This window comes from Acipenser ruthenus, chromosome 53 (genome assembly GCF_902713425.1).
Source record: "Acipenser ruthenus chromosome 53, fAciRut3.2 maternal haplotype, whole genome shotgun sequence".
NCBI classification, from domain to species: domain Eukaryota; kingdom Metazoa; phylum Chordata; class Actinopteri; order Acipenseriformes; family Acipenseridae; genus Acipenser; species Acipenser ruthenus.
The window spans coordinates 3,213,225-3,227,595 of record NC_081241.1 but is presented as its reverse complement, the minus strand read 5'-3'; the positions used below and the strand labels follow the sequence as shown (position 1 = coordinate 3,227,595).

The 14,371-nt window shown below is 43.5% G+C and overlaps 1 protein-coding gene across 1 annotated transcript in view; it reads right to left on the bottom strand.

Annotated features, from left to right (window-relative positions):
- LOC117432508 (tripartite motif-containing protein 16-like) overlaps positions 1-14,077 on the bottom strand; it is a 33,850-nt gene extending 19,773 nt beyond the window's left edge. Inside the window, exons 1-2 of the mRNA XM_059016442.1 lie at positions 13,443-14,077; positions 243-338 (exon numbers count right to left, since the gene is read on the bottom strand). Coding sequence (XP_058872425.1) covers positions 243-338; positions 13,443-14,024 — 678 coding nt within the window. The 5' untranslated portion in view covers positions 14,025-14,077. The remainder of the gene's footprint in view (positions 1-242; positions 339-13,442) is intronic.
- Positions 14,078-14,371: the final 294 nt, after the last annotated feature.

Sequence of the window (14,371 nt, the reverse complement as noted above, 5' to 3'; positions counted from 1 at the left end):
GAATGTTCTGGAAAATAGGTAAATTTCAAAATATCACTGTCCTGGTCACAAAAGCAAAGTTTGTGGGGAATAATAGCCATTTTCTATACTTTTGAGGCATAAGCAATTAGGAAATAACACTTACTACCCAGGAACCAAAAAAAAAAAAAAATTGTTACACAGTGTAATAATAATAATAATAATAATAATAATAATAATAATAATAATAATAATAATAATAGAACCCTCTTGTCAATACCCACTTTCAGTGACTGAACAGCCTGTTTCAGCTCCTCCACTTCTTTCAGTCTCTCCTGGATTATCTGTTGTATTTCTGTCTGTGTCTCTCTTAGCTGCTTCTGTGTAGAAACACAGTGACAAGGTGACATTTCTGATGGGGCATTGAGTGACATCCTATCCCACCCAACACAGGTTATTTCAGAGCAGGCTGTGTTATTCACACTTCTCCCAGCAAGAACATAAGAACATAAGAAAGGTTACAAATGAGAGGAGGCCATTCTGCCCGTCTTGCTCGTTTGGTTGTTAGTAGCAGCAATATCCTTTTTGTAACGAGGTGACCACAACTGAACACAATATTCTAGGTGAGGTCTTACTAATGCATTGTAAAGTTTTAACATTACTTCCCTTGATTTAAATTCAACACTTCTCACAATATATCCGAGCATCTGGTTGGCCTTTTTTAGAGCTTCCCCACATTGTCTAGATGAAGACATTTCTGAGTCAACATAAACTCCTAGATCTTTTTCATAGATTCCTTCTTCAATTTCAGTGTCTCCCATATGGTATTTATAATGGACATCTTTATTGCCTGCGCGCACTTTCCTCTAATAAATGTAATCCACACTGAAACATATGTAAGAAATAAAGAAATTGCATTATTGTTATATTTTTCACTTCCCATTATAGTGTATGCGTGGCGGATGCGGCACGGGAGGCGCTGATTTTTCTTTTCGTTTACGGAGCAAACTTTTTTATTTAGCACATTGCTGTCAACCAATGAGAATACATAAGCAAGCTGCACCACACACAGATGCATGTAACATATAGGCTATGACTGTATATTCTATGTAGCCTAACTACTACACACATGGATGGGGTAGAGAACATCTACTATGCAATGAGTAGCCTATGCATTTATGTAGAATGCATTCGCCTAATGACATATCTTACTGCCAGCTGACCTCTCCAGCGGCCAGCCTACTAAGAAGATTATCATTTTTCACGGATTGTGCAACCAGCTTCATCAAGGGACGGTAACCAAGTCCATCCAGGTCTTAGAGATAGAGTGGTAAATGTACAATCTATTATTAATTGAATAACTAACGAAATAAATCAGAAGGAAAACAGTTCTGGACACTGGTGAGAGAGAAACGGCAAAATTGTTTCAGTTCCTGAGTTTGGTTACCTATTCGTTTTCATTCTGATTATTTGTTTAGGCTACAGCGCATCCATCAGCTTAATAAAGCCTGATAGGCTAGCAAATGTCAGTGCAGTGTGATACCATAAAAAATGAGTGGTTGCATTTGCTGTCAATCAACCCAAGTTTTTTTTTGGATCAGCCGTTCGTACTTTTTTTTTTTTTTAAAGGGGCTGTAGTTATACAATGTAGTTAATACAACTGTGTGCACAAGTCCCCCCCCCCCCCCCCCCCGAATCTCCAGAAGATTAGGTACCACCGGCAGTCCTGCGTCAGTCAAACGGTAATTAAATTAGTCAGTGTAACAGGGCGGTAGAGAGCCCTGCTGTGTAAATGTGTGTGTTTATTTTAGAACAGGGTTTCCCCCTCTGCCCATGTTATTTTGTATTTTCTGTTTGTTTATGTATTTATTATTTAGATTTGTCGGCGAAGTGCCGTATGTTTTGTTTTATAAATATGACGGCGTAGCCGAATGTTTATTTTGGTTAGAAGCATGAATGGGAAACCCCATCCACAGTAATTGAAAAACATGTGCAGATTGTGGCCGAGGGGTAATAGAATAATTGCTAGCTAGTTAAACCCCTCGGCCACGGTATAAAAAGCCTGCAGCTCTCCAGCTCGTGGTGGGTGTACGAGAGGAGCGTAGAGAGCGAGGAGGAGAGAGAGAGCGAAACTGAATAAAAATAGACATAGGAACAGTGAAGGCAATCTGCTCAGCCTGACCTGTGTTGTTTCATTTATTTTGTGTTCGTGATTTGTTTAACTATTTATTTTGCTCTGTGAGCACAGTTTCTTTTTGTTAAAATATTTGATTTATTTTTGTATTTAAATAAACAGCGGCCAGCCGATTCTTTCTTTTGAACTGCAGTGCCTGGTGTCAGTGTTTTTCCCGCCCCTGCTTCTGCCGTGGCGTCACCGCCCAGCCAGCCTGCCACAGTCAGGATATGTGAAATTGAATAAAATGGTTTGCTTTGCTTTGAACACCAAATGTCAGTTAACAAAAATGAACAACCATAAAGTACTGATTAGAAGAGAAACCTCAAAATGGAGTGAGGTAACCAGTGGTGTACCACAGGGATCAGTACCAATATATATTATATTAAAAGTTCAAGTCCTTTGCTTTGTATTTCCTTTTTTGTTTTTAAGTCTTCTAAACTGAATCTTTTTTTTGCACAACAGTGTATTTGGTTATTGGATCTTCTGTTAAAAATAAAAAAAAGATTGTTCCTTATTTTTCGAAAATAAAATGTCAATGCACTAATAAGAAATCAGGTTGCCAATTGCACCACTGTGACTACTCACCTTAAAAAAATTACCATTTCCACCCTCTCTCGAAAAAAAATCCTGGCTACGCCACTGTTGCCAGGGTTTATTATTTAAAAATACGTAAGTGCTGAGTTTATTTCAAACTTTCAAAACTTAATAACATAACCAAAGAGTGTCTAAGACCCTTCACCGTTATATTTGTTCTCGTGTTAGACTTTCACTTTTTCAGTCAGTGAAAATATGTGCTAAAAACAGAGTGAATTTGAGCCCTGTTAAAATGGCAAAAAGACAACTACGTTTGGAGTTTTTCTACAACAAAAAAGCTAAACCACCAATGCCAGAGACATCAACAGAAACCGAACCTGACTCTTCTGCAGTTCAGAATGTTATTAACAGCATGAGAGTGTGACGATACTTCCATTTCAAACACTCAGGTTAGTGCAGGTGCAGGTGCAGGTGCAGCTGTCTGTCGATAAGAGACCCTTGCCTGTAAAGTGTTGTTTGCAGCTCTCTTGATTGTGACAATCTGGTATAGAACTGTTTGTGGTGAAAGATCTGGTAATGTTAGAAAGCTAGCTTAATATTTACATAAAAATTGTTAAAATCGGGCATCGGTTTTGATCACAGTTTCGTTTTTTTTGTTCGTTTTTATTTTGGGGGGGGGGGGCTGTGTCCCACCAGTTTTTCAAGCCATGAGTCGCCAATGTCTTTGCTGCTGCAACAGTGTTTGCCACTCCTCCTAGATTCCTTCTTCAATTTTAGTGTCTCCCATAAAGGTGATATGTCCCATAAGGTTTCAATAATACACATTAAAATAATGGACATTGAAAAACTTTGCAACCTTAGTGTCAATTGAAAATATCACCTCTGCTTAGCCTGTAAAATGTACACTGTTGTGTCAGGAAGGACGCAAGACTCTTGTACTTACAAACGTTGTTGTTTATTATATGTCAGAACAAACACTCCCTAACACTCAGCTTTATTTTAGAAGTCTCACCCTGTGTGTTCCTAGCCAAGCTGTCCCCCCAGGAACCGTCACCCGATTTTCCACAGTTCCCCATTACGTCACCCCTGTAGCATCGAACATGCAAAACTCTAAACATAACATTTCCCCCCCCTTTTTTAAACACCATTAGCCAGTCACATAGTCCTTCATCCATGTAGGCTGTTGTTTGGCCCTCTGAAGTCGCCGTACAACTTGAGGAGCCCTGAGAGGTGCAGGTGGGGCTGCCAGCCCGTTGTCAATCACAGCCGGGGGCTGCCAGGAAAGAAGTGAAGGAGTGCTCCCCCCTCCTTGTGCTTCTGTTGGCACCGGAACCTTCCTCAGGCGATCTGCATGCCATCGTGACCCATCCTGCAGACAGTAAGTAGCTGGACCCAGCTTTTTCATAATCTGTGACGGTTCTGACCATCGAGGCTGTAGCTTGCTGTGACGCCGGGGAAGCCAGACACGCACCCAGTCCAGCTCCTGCAATTTAGGTGGTTTGGCCCTTCTGGACTGGTCAAACCTCAGCTTCATACGCTGCTGCTGAGCCTCTACGTGCAAACGTGTAACTGACGGTGCAGGATTACTCTTTGCAAAACTAAGGCGATCAAGAGGGAGTTGTAATTCCCTTCCCAGCATCAGCAACGCTGGGGACACCCCTGTAGTTGTGTGCTTAGAGGCACGGCAGTGTAGGAGGGTTTGCAAGAGAGCTGCTTCAAACTGCCAGCCCTCGGTCAGGTAAGCATGAATGCCATTCTTTAGCGTCTGGTTGAGGCGCTCCACAACTCCGTTAGACTGGGGGTGGTAAACAGCTGTCCTGATGTGTTTAATAGCTTTTTCTGCCAGGTAAGTGGTAAAGTCATTTGAGATGAATTGGGGCCCGTTGTCTGTGGTAATGATGTCTGGTAGACCCCAACGAGCAAACAATGAATCCAGCCTTTGAATCACTGCTTGAGTGGTGACTGACCCCATCGGCAGAGCTTCTGGCCACTTTGAATGAAGGTCATGCACCACTAAGAGGTATCGAGCATGAGCTGGAGCACCATGCAGTTCTCCACAGAGGTCCACCTGGAGATGCTTCCAAGGTGCAGACGGCCACTGCACAGGAGACAGAGGGACAGGAGTCGGTGGAGAAGCCTTGCCGCTAAGAAGGCATGCAGTGCAATCTTTGACCATCAGCTCAATGTCTTGGTCGATGTTTGGCCACCAGACAATGTCCCTGCAGCGCTGTTTAAGTTTAACCACCCCAAGATGTCCTTCATGTGCCATTCTCAAGACCTGTGCTCTCAGAGCTGCTGGAATCAGGGTGCGGTGACCCCTGGCGATGCAGACGTCCTCCCAGCAGGATAGCTCTGCTCTCACTCTGTAATAGGGCAACAGCTCCCCTGCCACGCTGGATGGCCACCCGTCTCTGATGTAGGTGCGGAGCGTGGTAAATAGTGCATCGTCCTGGGAGCCTTTACGCAGCACTTCCATGGAGACAACTGCAGACAGGGGTGCTTGAAGCAGTTGCACTACGTCAGGTTCGGTGTCCGTTACCTGCTGGACTGTTGACGGTGGAATGACTGCTCTTGACAGAAGATCAGCAACTGTGTTCTGTCGGCCTGGTGTATGCCTAGAGTATAATTGTACTGGTTTAAACGGTCAGCCCATCTCAGTAGCCGTAGTGGTTTATGTCCTGAGCCGCTAGTGGACAAAAGTGCAGTGAGAGCTTGATGATCAGTTCGCATTGTGAAGGCTCTGCCGTAGAGATAGAGGTGCCAACGCTCACATGCCCAAATGCAGGCCAACGCTTCCCTCTCACCCACCGACTACTTTTGTTCAGCTGGAGTGAGGGAGCGGGAAGCAAATGCCACCGGTTTCTCTACACCATCATGAAGTTGTGACAGTACAGCACCCAGAGCCACTGCAGAGGCATCACAGGTAACAACTGTAGGTGCTGCAAGACTGAAGTGTGCCAGCGTAGGGGCTGAAGTGAGCTGATGCTTAATAGTCTGCACGGCACGGCGACAAGCTGTGGTCCACTCCCATGGTATGTCCTTTTTGAGGAGGTGGCGTAGTGGAGCTGTAGTGGAGGCAAACTGTGGGAGAAAACGGAGGTAATACGTAGCCATGCCCAGAAAAGATGCCAGTTGGGGTACTGACTGTGGGTCAGGGAGGGTCTGGATGGCGTCCACATGCGAGAAGATAGGAGTGATGCCTTGCCCTGAGAGCTTGTACCCTACAAACCCTATCTCTGGAACACCAAGTAGGCACTTCTCAGTGTTAAGCGTAACGTGATGGGCAGAGAGCCGACGGAAAACCTGAAGTAGACAGGCATCATGTTGAGACTGGGTGGCTCCATGAACTACAATATCATCCAAGTAAATGGACACCCCTGGTATGCCAGCTAGAAGAAGGGACATTATCTTCTGGAAACAGCTGGGGGCGGAGCTGAGGCCAAAGGGCATGCGTTTATATCGGAAAACCCCCATATGTGTGACAAAGGCCGTGAGGTCTCGGCTGGCCGGTGCCAGGGGCACTTGAAGATAGCCCTGCTTTAAATCCAGTTTGCTGAAAACAGTGGAGCCATGGAAATGTGTGGTGAGTTCTTCAGCGGTGGGCAGGGGGTATTTATCTGGAATGATGGCTTTGTTGACTGCACGCAGGTCCACACAAAGACGCAGTTCTCCAGATTTTTTGCGTGCGATGACCAGGTTCGAAATCCAAGGGGAGGCGTTGATGGATTCGATGATGTCCGAGTCGAGGAGGCGCTGTAGTTCTGCTGTGACCTGGTCTCGGAGGGACAGAGGCACTCTCCGCAGGGGTTGGATGACCGGGATTACAGCTGCGTTGACTGAGGGCTGGTGTACAAAGTCTGTGATGCACCCCAGGCCTGTAAACAATGCAGGGAACGTGTGGTGCCAGGTAGTTGTTACATGCAGGACGTCTGTGCCACAGGAATCAGACAGCCGAAAGTGTAGGCTTTGAAATAAGTCCAGCCCCATCAAATTGGCACCAGTCGCAGTGATGTAGAAAACTGAAGGGGCAAGGGTGTGGTTTTTGTACCGCACAGAAAGGCAGACAGTGCCCAGCACAGTAATTGGGGCGTGGCCATAACCAGAGAGAGTAACTGAAGTCTGCTGTAGGGGAATGTGTGAAAAGAAACTATCATAAGTTGTCTTATTTATGAGCGAGACCTTGGCGCCAGTATCAACCAGCAGCGGAATCAAAATGTCATTCACATAGCAACCACAGGTTTTAAAGGGAGTGGCTGGCTGGGACACTGAGTTGATTGCTACTGGTGATGAAGTTGCAGTGTCGGAAGCGGTAGCAGGTGAGGTGGGTGCTGAGCGGCACCACCGGGCAAAGTGGTTCAATCTTTGGCAGTTCCTACAGCGCTGGCCATTTGCTGGGCACTCAGGAGAACGAGTAGGATGCCTGAGTGACCCACAATTAGTGCACCGCCTGGGACGTGATGGAGAATTATTTTGCACTTTTTGTACAGGCACTTGTGCTGTTATGTCTACAGATGGCGGTGTTGAGGAGCCTGCTAGTTTACTAGCAGCTGCTAATGCAGCTTCCACTTGCTTCCCGATATCCACTGCTTTCCCCAATGATAAGTCATCAGATTCTAATAACAGGCGCTCCCTAAGTTGTGCACAAGACGTTTTTTCAATTAACTGATCCCTTATTAATTCATCCTGCAGCGCTCCGAATTTGCAGTGCTGTACTAGCTCTCGCAATGCCGATATGAACTGTACAATTGACTCACCCGGCTGCTGAGCTCGCTGACGAAACTGAAACCGGTTGAGAAGAACACTTTGCCGGGGTCCGAAATGTGCAGACAGGGCATTGACAGCTGCTTTAAACGTGTCGTCCGCCGGTTCCAAAGTAGAGAAAATGCGCTGGCCTTCTGCGCCCAAGCAATGTAAAAGAATGGCTCTCTTCCGTGCGTCCGCCACATCTTGTAAACCCAGCGCTATTAAGTAAGTTTGGAAGGATTGATACCACCGGCGCCATGGGACTGTGGGATCGCCTGGGACGGACAGGAATGATGCAGGCGGAGGTAACGAACAATCAGCCATCCTCGTCGCCAAATGTTGTGTCAGGAAGGACGCAAGACTCTTGTACTTATAAACGTTGTTGTTTATTATATGTCAGAACAAACACTCCCTAACACTCAGCTTTATTTTAGAAGTCTCACCCTGTGTGTTCCTAGCCAAGCTGTCCCCCTGTTTTGAACATGCAAAACTAAACATAACATACACAAAAGCACCTTTTCTAAAAAAGAAAACAAAAACAAAAAAAAAACAACAACATACTATTCTATTTGACTCAAGAGTGACTTACAAGCTGGTTTAGAGGAGGGGGTCACTCGGGTCCCTACAGCTGAACCTACCTTGGGGAATAGAAACAAGCTGGATAGGGTCTGCTTTTAGATCAAGTAGAATACATAGAACACTACGCTAGCACATCAAACAGACAAAATAATAGAAAATGAATTACCAGCAGCTACCTGCACATTGCACATTGCACATAGTGAGCAGTACCTGTGGTAGAATGCTGCATCGGGTCGGGCACCTGCGGATGCCTGTGGGTGACCCACAAAAGCAGGTCGGGTTTGGGTCGGAATGCAAACTTTTTCGCGGTTTTCGGTTCGGGTCAAAAAAATGTAAATTTCGGGTCTGAATTTGAATCACCAAAAATGTTTTCATTTTAGCGTACTCGTCTGTAACCCTTTCCCAAATAACCTATTAGAAGGTAACTGTACCGGTATGTCCTGCACTAAAAAAGAGGCAATCAGGGAGGAGTCAGCTGACTAAGCTGTGTTCTCGCTTGTTTTGATAAGTTGCAAGATTCTTTTATCACGTCTGCTTGGTGATATTAAAAATGTTTGTGAACGAGGTGAAAACAAAAGACAGCGCAGGGTTTATATCATGTAGTGGATAATAGTTAGAGAGGTAAATCAGAAGTATGGAATTCTTCTGGAATCATTGCGAATGAAAATAATGAATATGTTTTTGTGAACGACAGCCACAAAACTGGAACATCTCTGGGAAAGCGCAGGTGTAGCTCGCTTTCAACTAGTGGCATGAAAGGAATAGACAGGTATTTTATTGTAAAGTAAGTAGAGATAGTTAATATGCTACAATGGTAAAATATATCCAGACCAGGTTCCGGCCTGGGTAGAGCATGCTAGTGTGAAAGGGGCTTAAGTTTTGAAAGGTTTAATTTAAAAAAAAAAAGACAAACCTTAAAGGCTTTATTAATAAATGCTAATGGCTAATTCACTTTATAATATTTGAAACAAGTGTTAATAGAAATATATTTAGCTTAAAGAGCTATGGCTTGTCCATTCTTAAATGTGGAATGATTGTGTTAAAAATGGCGGTCTCCAATCCTGGTCCTGGAGGGCCGGTCCTTGTTTCTGTTCTAACTGTACACTAAATGTATTAATTGGACACATTAAGCTTCTAATAAGCACTTAATTGGTCTAATTAAGTAATTTAGTGTACAGTTAGAACAAAAACCAGGAGGGACACTGGTCCTCCAGGACCAGGACTGGAGACCCCTGGTTTCAAAGAAAGGGATGGATGGATAATGTTCTACTTGAGATTGCAGTACACTTACAGAAGTTCTGGTTATCTGTTATCTGTAAGGTGAAACTTTTAAGTTTACTTTATTGCATTACTATTAGATTGTGTTGTACACATTACAGTAAGTAACAGAGCAGCCATATTTTTAGTCAAGTAAACACCCAGGCCAGTGTTTTTTTTTTCCCTGAATAATTTTCACCTGTTTCTTTCATTTTATTATTTTTTATTTATTTATTTCTTAGCAGACGCCCTTATCCAGGGCGACTTACAATCGCAAGCAAATACAAATACATTCAAGTGTTACAATATAAGTCATACAATAAGAACAAGAAATACAATAATTCTCAAGTGTGACAAACCACAATTCAATAATACAGCAGATAATAGTGAAAGTTACATCAGGATATGATTAAGTAGTGATAGTTACATCAGGATATGATTAAGTACAAAATACTACAGATTAAACACTTGGCAGATTACAATATTCTGAGGTACAGGATTAAATGCAGTAAAATAGGGGGCAGATAAGAGCAAAATAAAGCATATTTAAATGAAGGGTGATAGTGTCCCAGGATACAACAGAGGAGTTCTACAGGTGCTGTTTGAAGAGGTGAGTCTTAAGGAGGCGCCGGAATGTGGTCAGGGACTGGGCAGTCCTGACATCTGTAGGAAGGTCGTTCCACCACTGCGGAGCAAGGGTGGAGAAGGAGCGGGCTCGGGAGGCAGGGGAGCGTAGCGGAGGTAGAGCCAGTCTTCTAATGCAGGCGGAGCGGAGAGGTCGAGTGGGGGTGTAGGGAGAGATGAGGGTCTGGAGGTAGCTGGGTGCAGTCTGATCAAGGCATCTGTAGGCTAGTACAAGAGTCTTGAACTGGATGCGAGCGGTGATCGGGAGCCAGTGGAGCGAGCGGAGTAGTGGAGTAGCGTGGGCGAAGCGAGGTAGAGAGAACACCAGGCGAGCAGCAGAGTTCTGGATGAGCTGGAGCGGACGGGTGGCGGACGCAGGGAGGCCAGCCAGGAGGGAGTTGCAGTAGTCTAGGCGGGAGAGTACCAGGGCCTGGACCAGGAGCTGGGTAGCATAGTTGGTGAGGAAGGGTCGGATTCTTCGGATGTTGCTCAGGAAGAATCTGCAAGTGCGTGCCAGAGTGGAGATGTGCTGGGAATAAGAGAGGCAGGGGTCCAGGGTGACTCCAAGGTTCTTAGCTGAGGAAGAGGGAGAGAGTGTGGTAGATTCCAGAGGAACAGAGATAGAGAGATCAGAGGAGGGGGAGGAGGAGGGAAAGAAAAGGAGGTCAGATAGTGTGTGTGAGGTTCATGATAGTGTGTGTGTGTGTGTGTGTGTGTGTGTGTGTGTGTGTGTGTGTGTGTCAGTCTCCCTCTGTGTGTGTGCTGGGTTAGGGTTAGTGTTAAAACCTCCGTCCCCCAAGTCCATCTGGCTGCCACCCTTCACCTCCCCTCTTCCAGAATCCGAGTCACCACTGCTCAACTACAAATTCATGATTGTACAGTCGCATTTACATGTACACAAAAAATACATTTACCTTAATATTGACTTAATAAAACTGTATTTATAGATTAATTCTAGTGTATATTTCCATATTATAAAAGGTACATAATTTAAGTATTTTACACTAATATTGAATAACTTTTACCCTAATTTAAAATACAAATGTAATATTAAGGTACATTTACCATAAAAATACTGTTTTTTTTTTTTTTACAGTACACTAAACAGAAGCTATTTTATACGGTATTGTTACAAATTTGCAAATGGGCTTTGTTAAATAATTTTTTCACAGTATTTAGGAACACAAAATATTATTTAATATTACTATGGTGTGAAAGATGGCAACAATCATTTTAAAAACAAGGCGAGGTGGACTCGCTCTTCGTAACACTGGAATTTGTCCTGTTTGTATGTATTGTGTATCTGTTCTTGCTCTAAAACCTGAACATTCATTGGTTAAAAATACAAATAATGTATATTTTAGTATCTATGGCTGCTGAACGAGTGCATCTCCACTTGTTTGCCATGTGCTAATCGGGACTTGCACCCCTGCACTATACATGTGTTATGTGTGTTTGTTTTTAAGTGCACAGTGACTTTGGCACTTCTCCTGAGACAATCATTTTATGTCATTGTATCAGTGAGATGTGGCACAGCCCGCTGTGGTTGCTGCTGAAGTAAACAGGCGGTGCTTCAAATGGGCAAATGTTCCAGCACAAGAAATGCCACAGAATGCAATTGAAACACTGTGGCATTGCAGTGCACCAATCTATCCGAATATCGCCCAGCTAATGAGAATTATTGCTACGCTGCATATCATCTGCTACGGCAAAGAGATCCTTCAGCAGTCTCCGGCGACTTAAGAACACGCTCAACTGTGGGAGAAAATGGGCTGACTAGATTAACATTACTGACAGTGCATCAGAGTCAGCGCATCTCGGTAGAGATGCAATTGACACTCTTGCACTCTTGCCCTGACGCCTTGACTTTGTACTTTAATATTTTCTGGACCTCTGCTACTTGGCAGGTAACCTGAGCCCCCTGAAGGAAAATTAGAAGGGCCTGGGAAGTTGAGAGTTGCTGAATGTTTTTAAAATAGAAATAAATGAAAAACTTATGCTGTCTATATTTTGTCTTTATTTTTCATATGATAAACTTCGTATTTTTAGGAAAGATTAGCAATGCGGCCACCAGTAAGTTTTCAAGCACAGGAAATTAGCTGAAGAAACCAAGGCTGTCAAAGGTATTTTATTTTGGCTTAAAAAAAACTCTTTTACAACAGAAGGAAATGTGCCTACAGCATGCCTGCAAAGATGGCACTTTGGATATGCACTTAAGTTTATTTTCCATCTGTTTACTGTCATGCCATGAATTTAATTTAGAAACTTTTCATTTCCATTTACACACACATTGGAGTTCGAACATGTTGACACATATTTAGACACAGTGCTGCACTTTTAATCAGGCGCTTAATAAGGTGCTTATGCAACATAAATAAAGTGATCAATAATTGATGTGCTTTGATTAATTAACCTGAATGCTTGCTGCGCCGTAATTTTCTGAAAACAAAGACAGTGCGAGCGAGTGTCGAAATGTCTAGTTGTAATAAAATTAAAATGAATAGCATGCTGTTGTAATAGCATTACAGTACATTACTAGAAGACTGGTTCTACCTCCTCTACGCTCCCCTGCCTCCAGAGCCCGCTCCTTCTCCACCCTTGCTCCGCAGTGGTGGAATGACCTTCCTACAGATGTCAGGACTGCCCAGTCCCTGACCACCTTCCGGCGCCTCCTCAAGACTCACCTCTTCAGACAGCACCTGTAGAACTCCTCTGTTTTTCCCCTGGGACACTTATCACCCTTCCTTAAATGCGCTTTACTTGCTGTTATCTGCCCCCTATTTTACTGCATTTAATCCTGTACTTCAGAGTACTGTAATCTGCCAAGTGTTTAATCTGTAGTATTTTGTATTTAATCATATCCTGATGTAACTATCACTGACACTGTTATCTGCTGTACTTGCTTGAACCAAAGCCATTGTATTTATCTTGCTCTTAATTGTATTATTACTTGTACTGTGATACTTGAAATGTATTTGCTTACGATTGTAAGTCGCCCTGGATAAGGGTGTCTGCTAAGAAATAAATAAATAATAATAATAATAACAGTGGGATTTGTATAATTATTTGTTTCCAAGATGTCGTTTGAATATTGTCAGGAAAATATATTTGCTTTGTATTTTTATTATTATATGGCGATCATTTAAGTGGTTATTTGTGAGATGTATCAGTTGATTGGTGCAAGAGTAGTGTTGCAACGTTCTGTTCCTGTATGTTAAGTGTGACTGGATAGTCAAATTTGCATGACCATTTAAACAACCCCCCCCCCCCCCCCACCACCATTACACACATCATGGTGCCCTGTGGCCCCGCAAGGTTTGGATATTGCCTTACCTGGCCCGCCAAAGAATGTAATTGAATACCAGATGTAGATGTTGTTATAATGAGGTGTGACTGTAAAGCTTCCTAAACATCCCAAATCATTAGAAATAATAGAAACAAACTCATAATCATAATCTTTGAAACTGAACAGAAAAGGGTGCGTCTGGTTTGAACTCTTTAGATATACAACAGAAATCTTTCTTAAGCTTATCTTCTAGGATAGCTACAAAGAAATTGTATAAACCCTTACCTGTTTCCGAGTCCTTTCTATCTCAGTTAAGACTGTATCGTGGCTCTTGTGTTCCTTGTCTGCACACAACCAGCAAATACACGTCTGATCAGTTCTACAAAAGACCTCACATAATCGTTGGTGTTCGGCACAAAGCTTCTGCTCCAGATTTCCAATTGCAGTGACCAGCTTGTGCCTCTTTAATGGAGTAACTTCACTGTGTGGCTTGACGTGTGTTTCACAGTAAGAGGCCAGGCACGTCAAACAGGATTTCACAGCTTTGAACTTTCTCCCAGTGCAGAAATCACACGGCACATCTCCAGGTCCAGCATAACTTTGAGCAGGAAGAGGACTGAGCCCTGTCTTCTTTAATTTTTCCACAACTTCAGCCAGCATGATGTTTCTGCCCAGAACAGGCCTTGGGGTAAAGGTCTTTCTGCACTGGGGGCAGCTGTAGACACCTGTATGATCAGTCTGATCCCAGCAGTTCTTAATACACCCCATACAGTAACTGTGACCACATGGAATAGTGACTGGGCCCTTCAATATCTCCAGACACACTGGACAACTAAAATGATCCTCCGACCACAAGTTTGAAGCCATTCTTGCTGCAGTGAGAGCTGATTTCACAACAAACAAAACCTAACAGTGCTTCTGAATTCTTGGAGTTGTGTATAGTTCTAAGAGGTGGGGTTTTGGACTGAGGCCAGGTTTAGACAAGCAGGCTGAGCAGAAACTGCTGCTGAAACAGGGGGGGAGGAGGAGAGAGTTGCGAATGGGACTGTCACAGTAACCCTTTCACACATATCTCTCTCTTTTTTCCATCACACCCCTCATTTAAGATGAAAGATTGATTCAGGACAGCATATTATATGAAACTGTTTCTAAATACCCCAAAATATTAGTATCATATAGCTACTCTATAGCTTTGAGTTATAAAAGCTGATGAG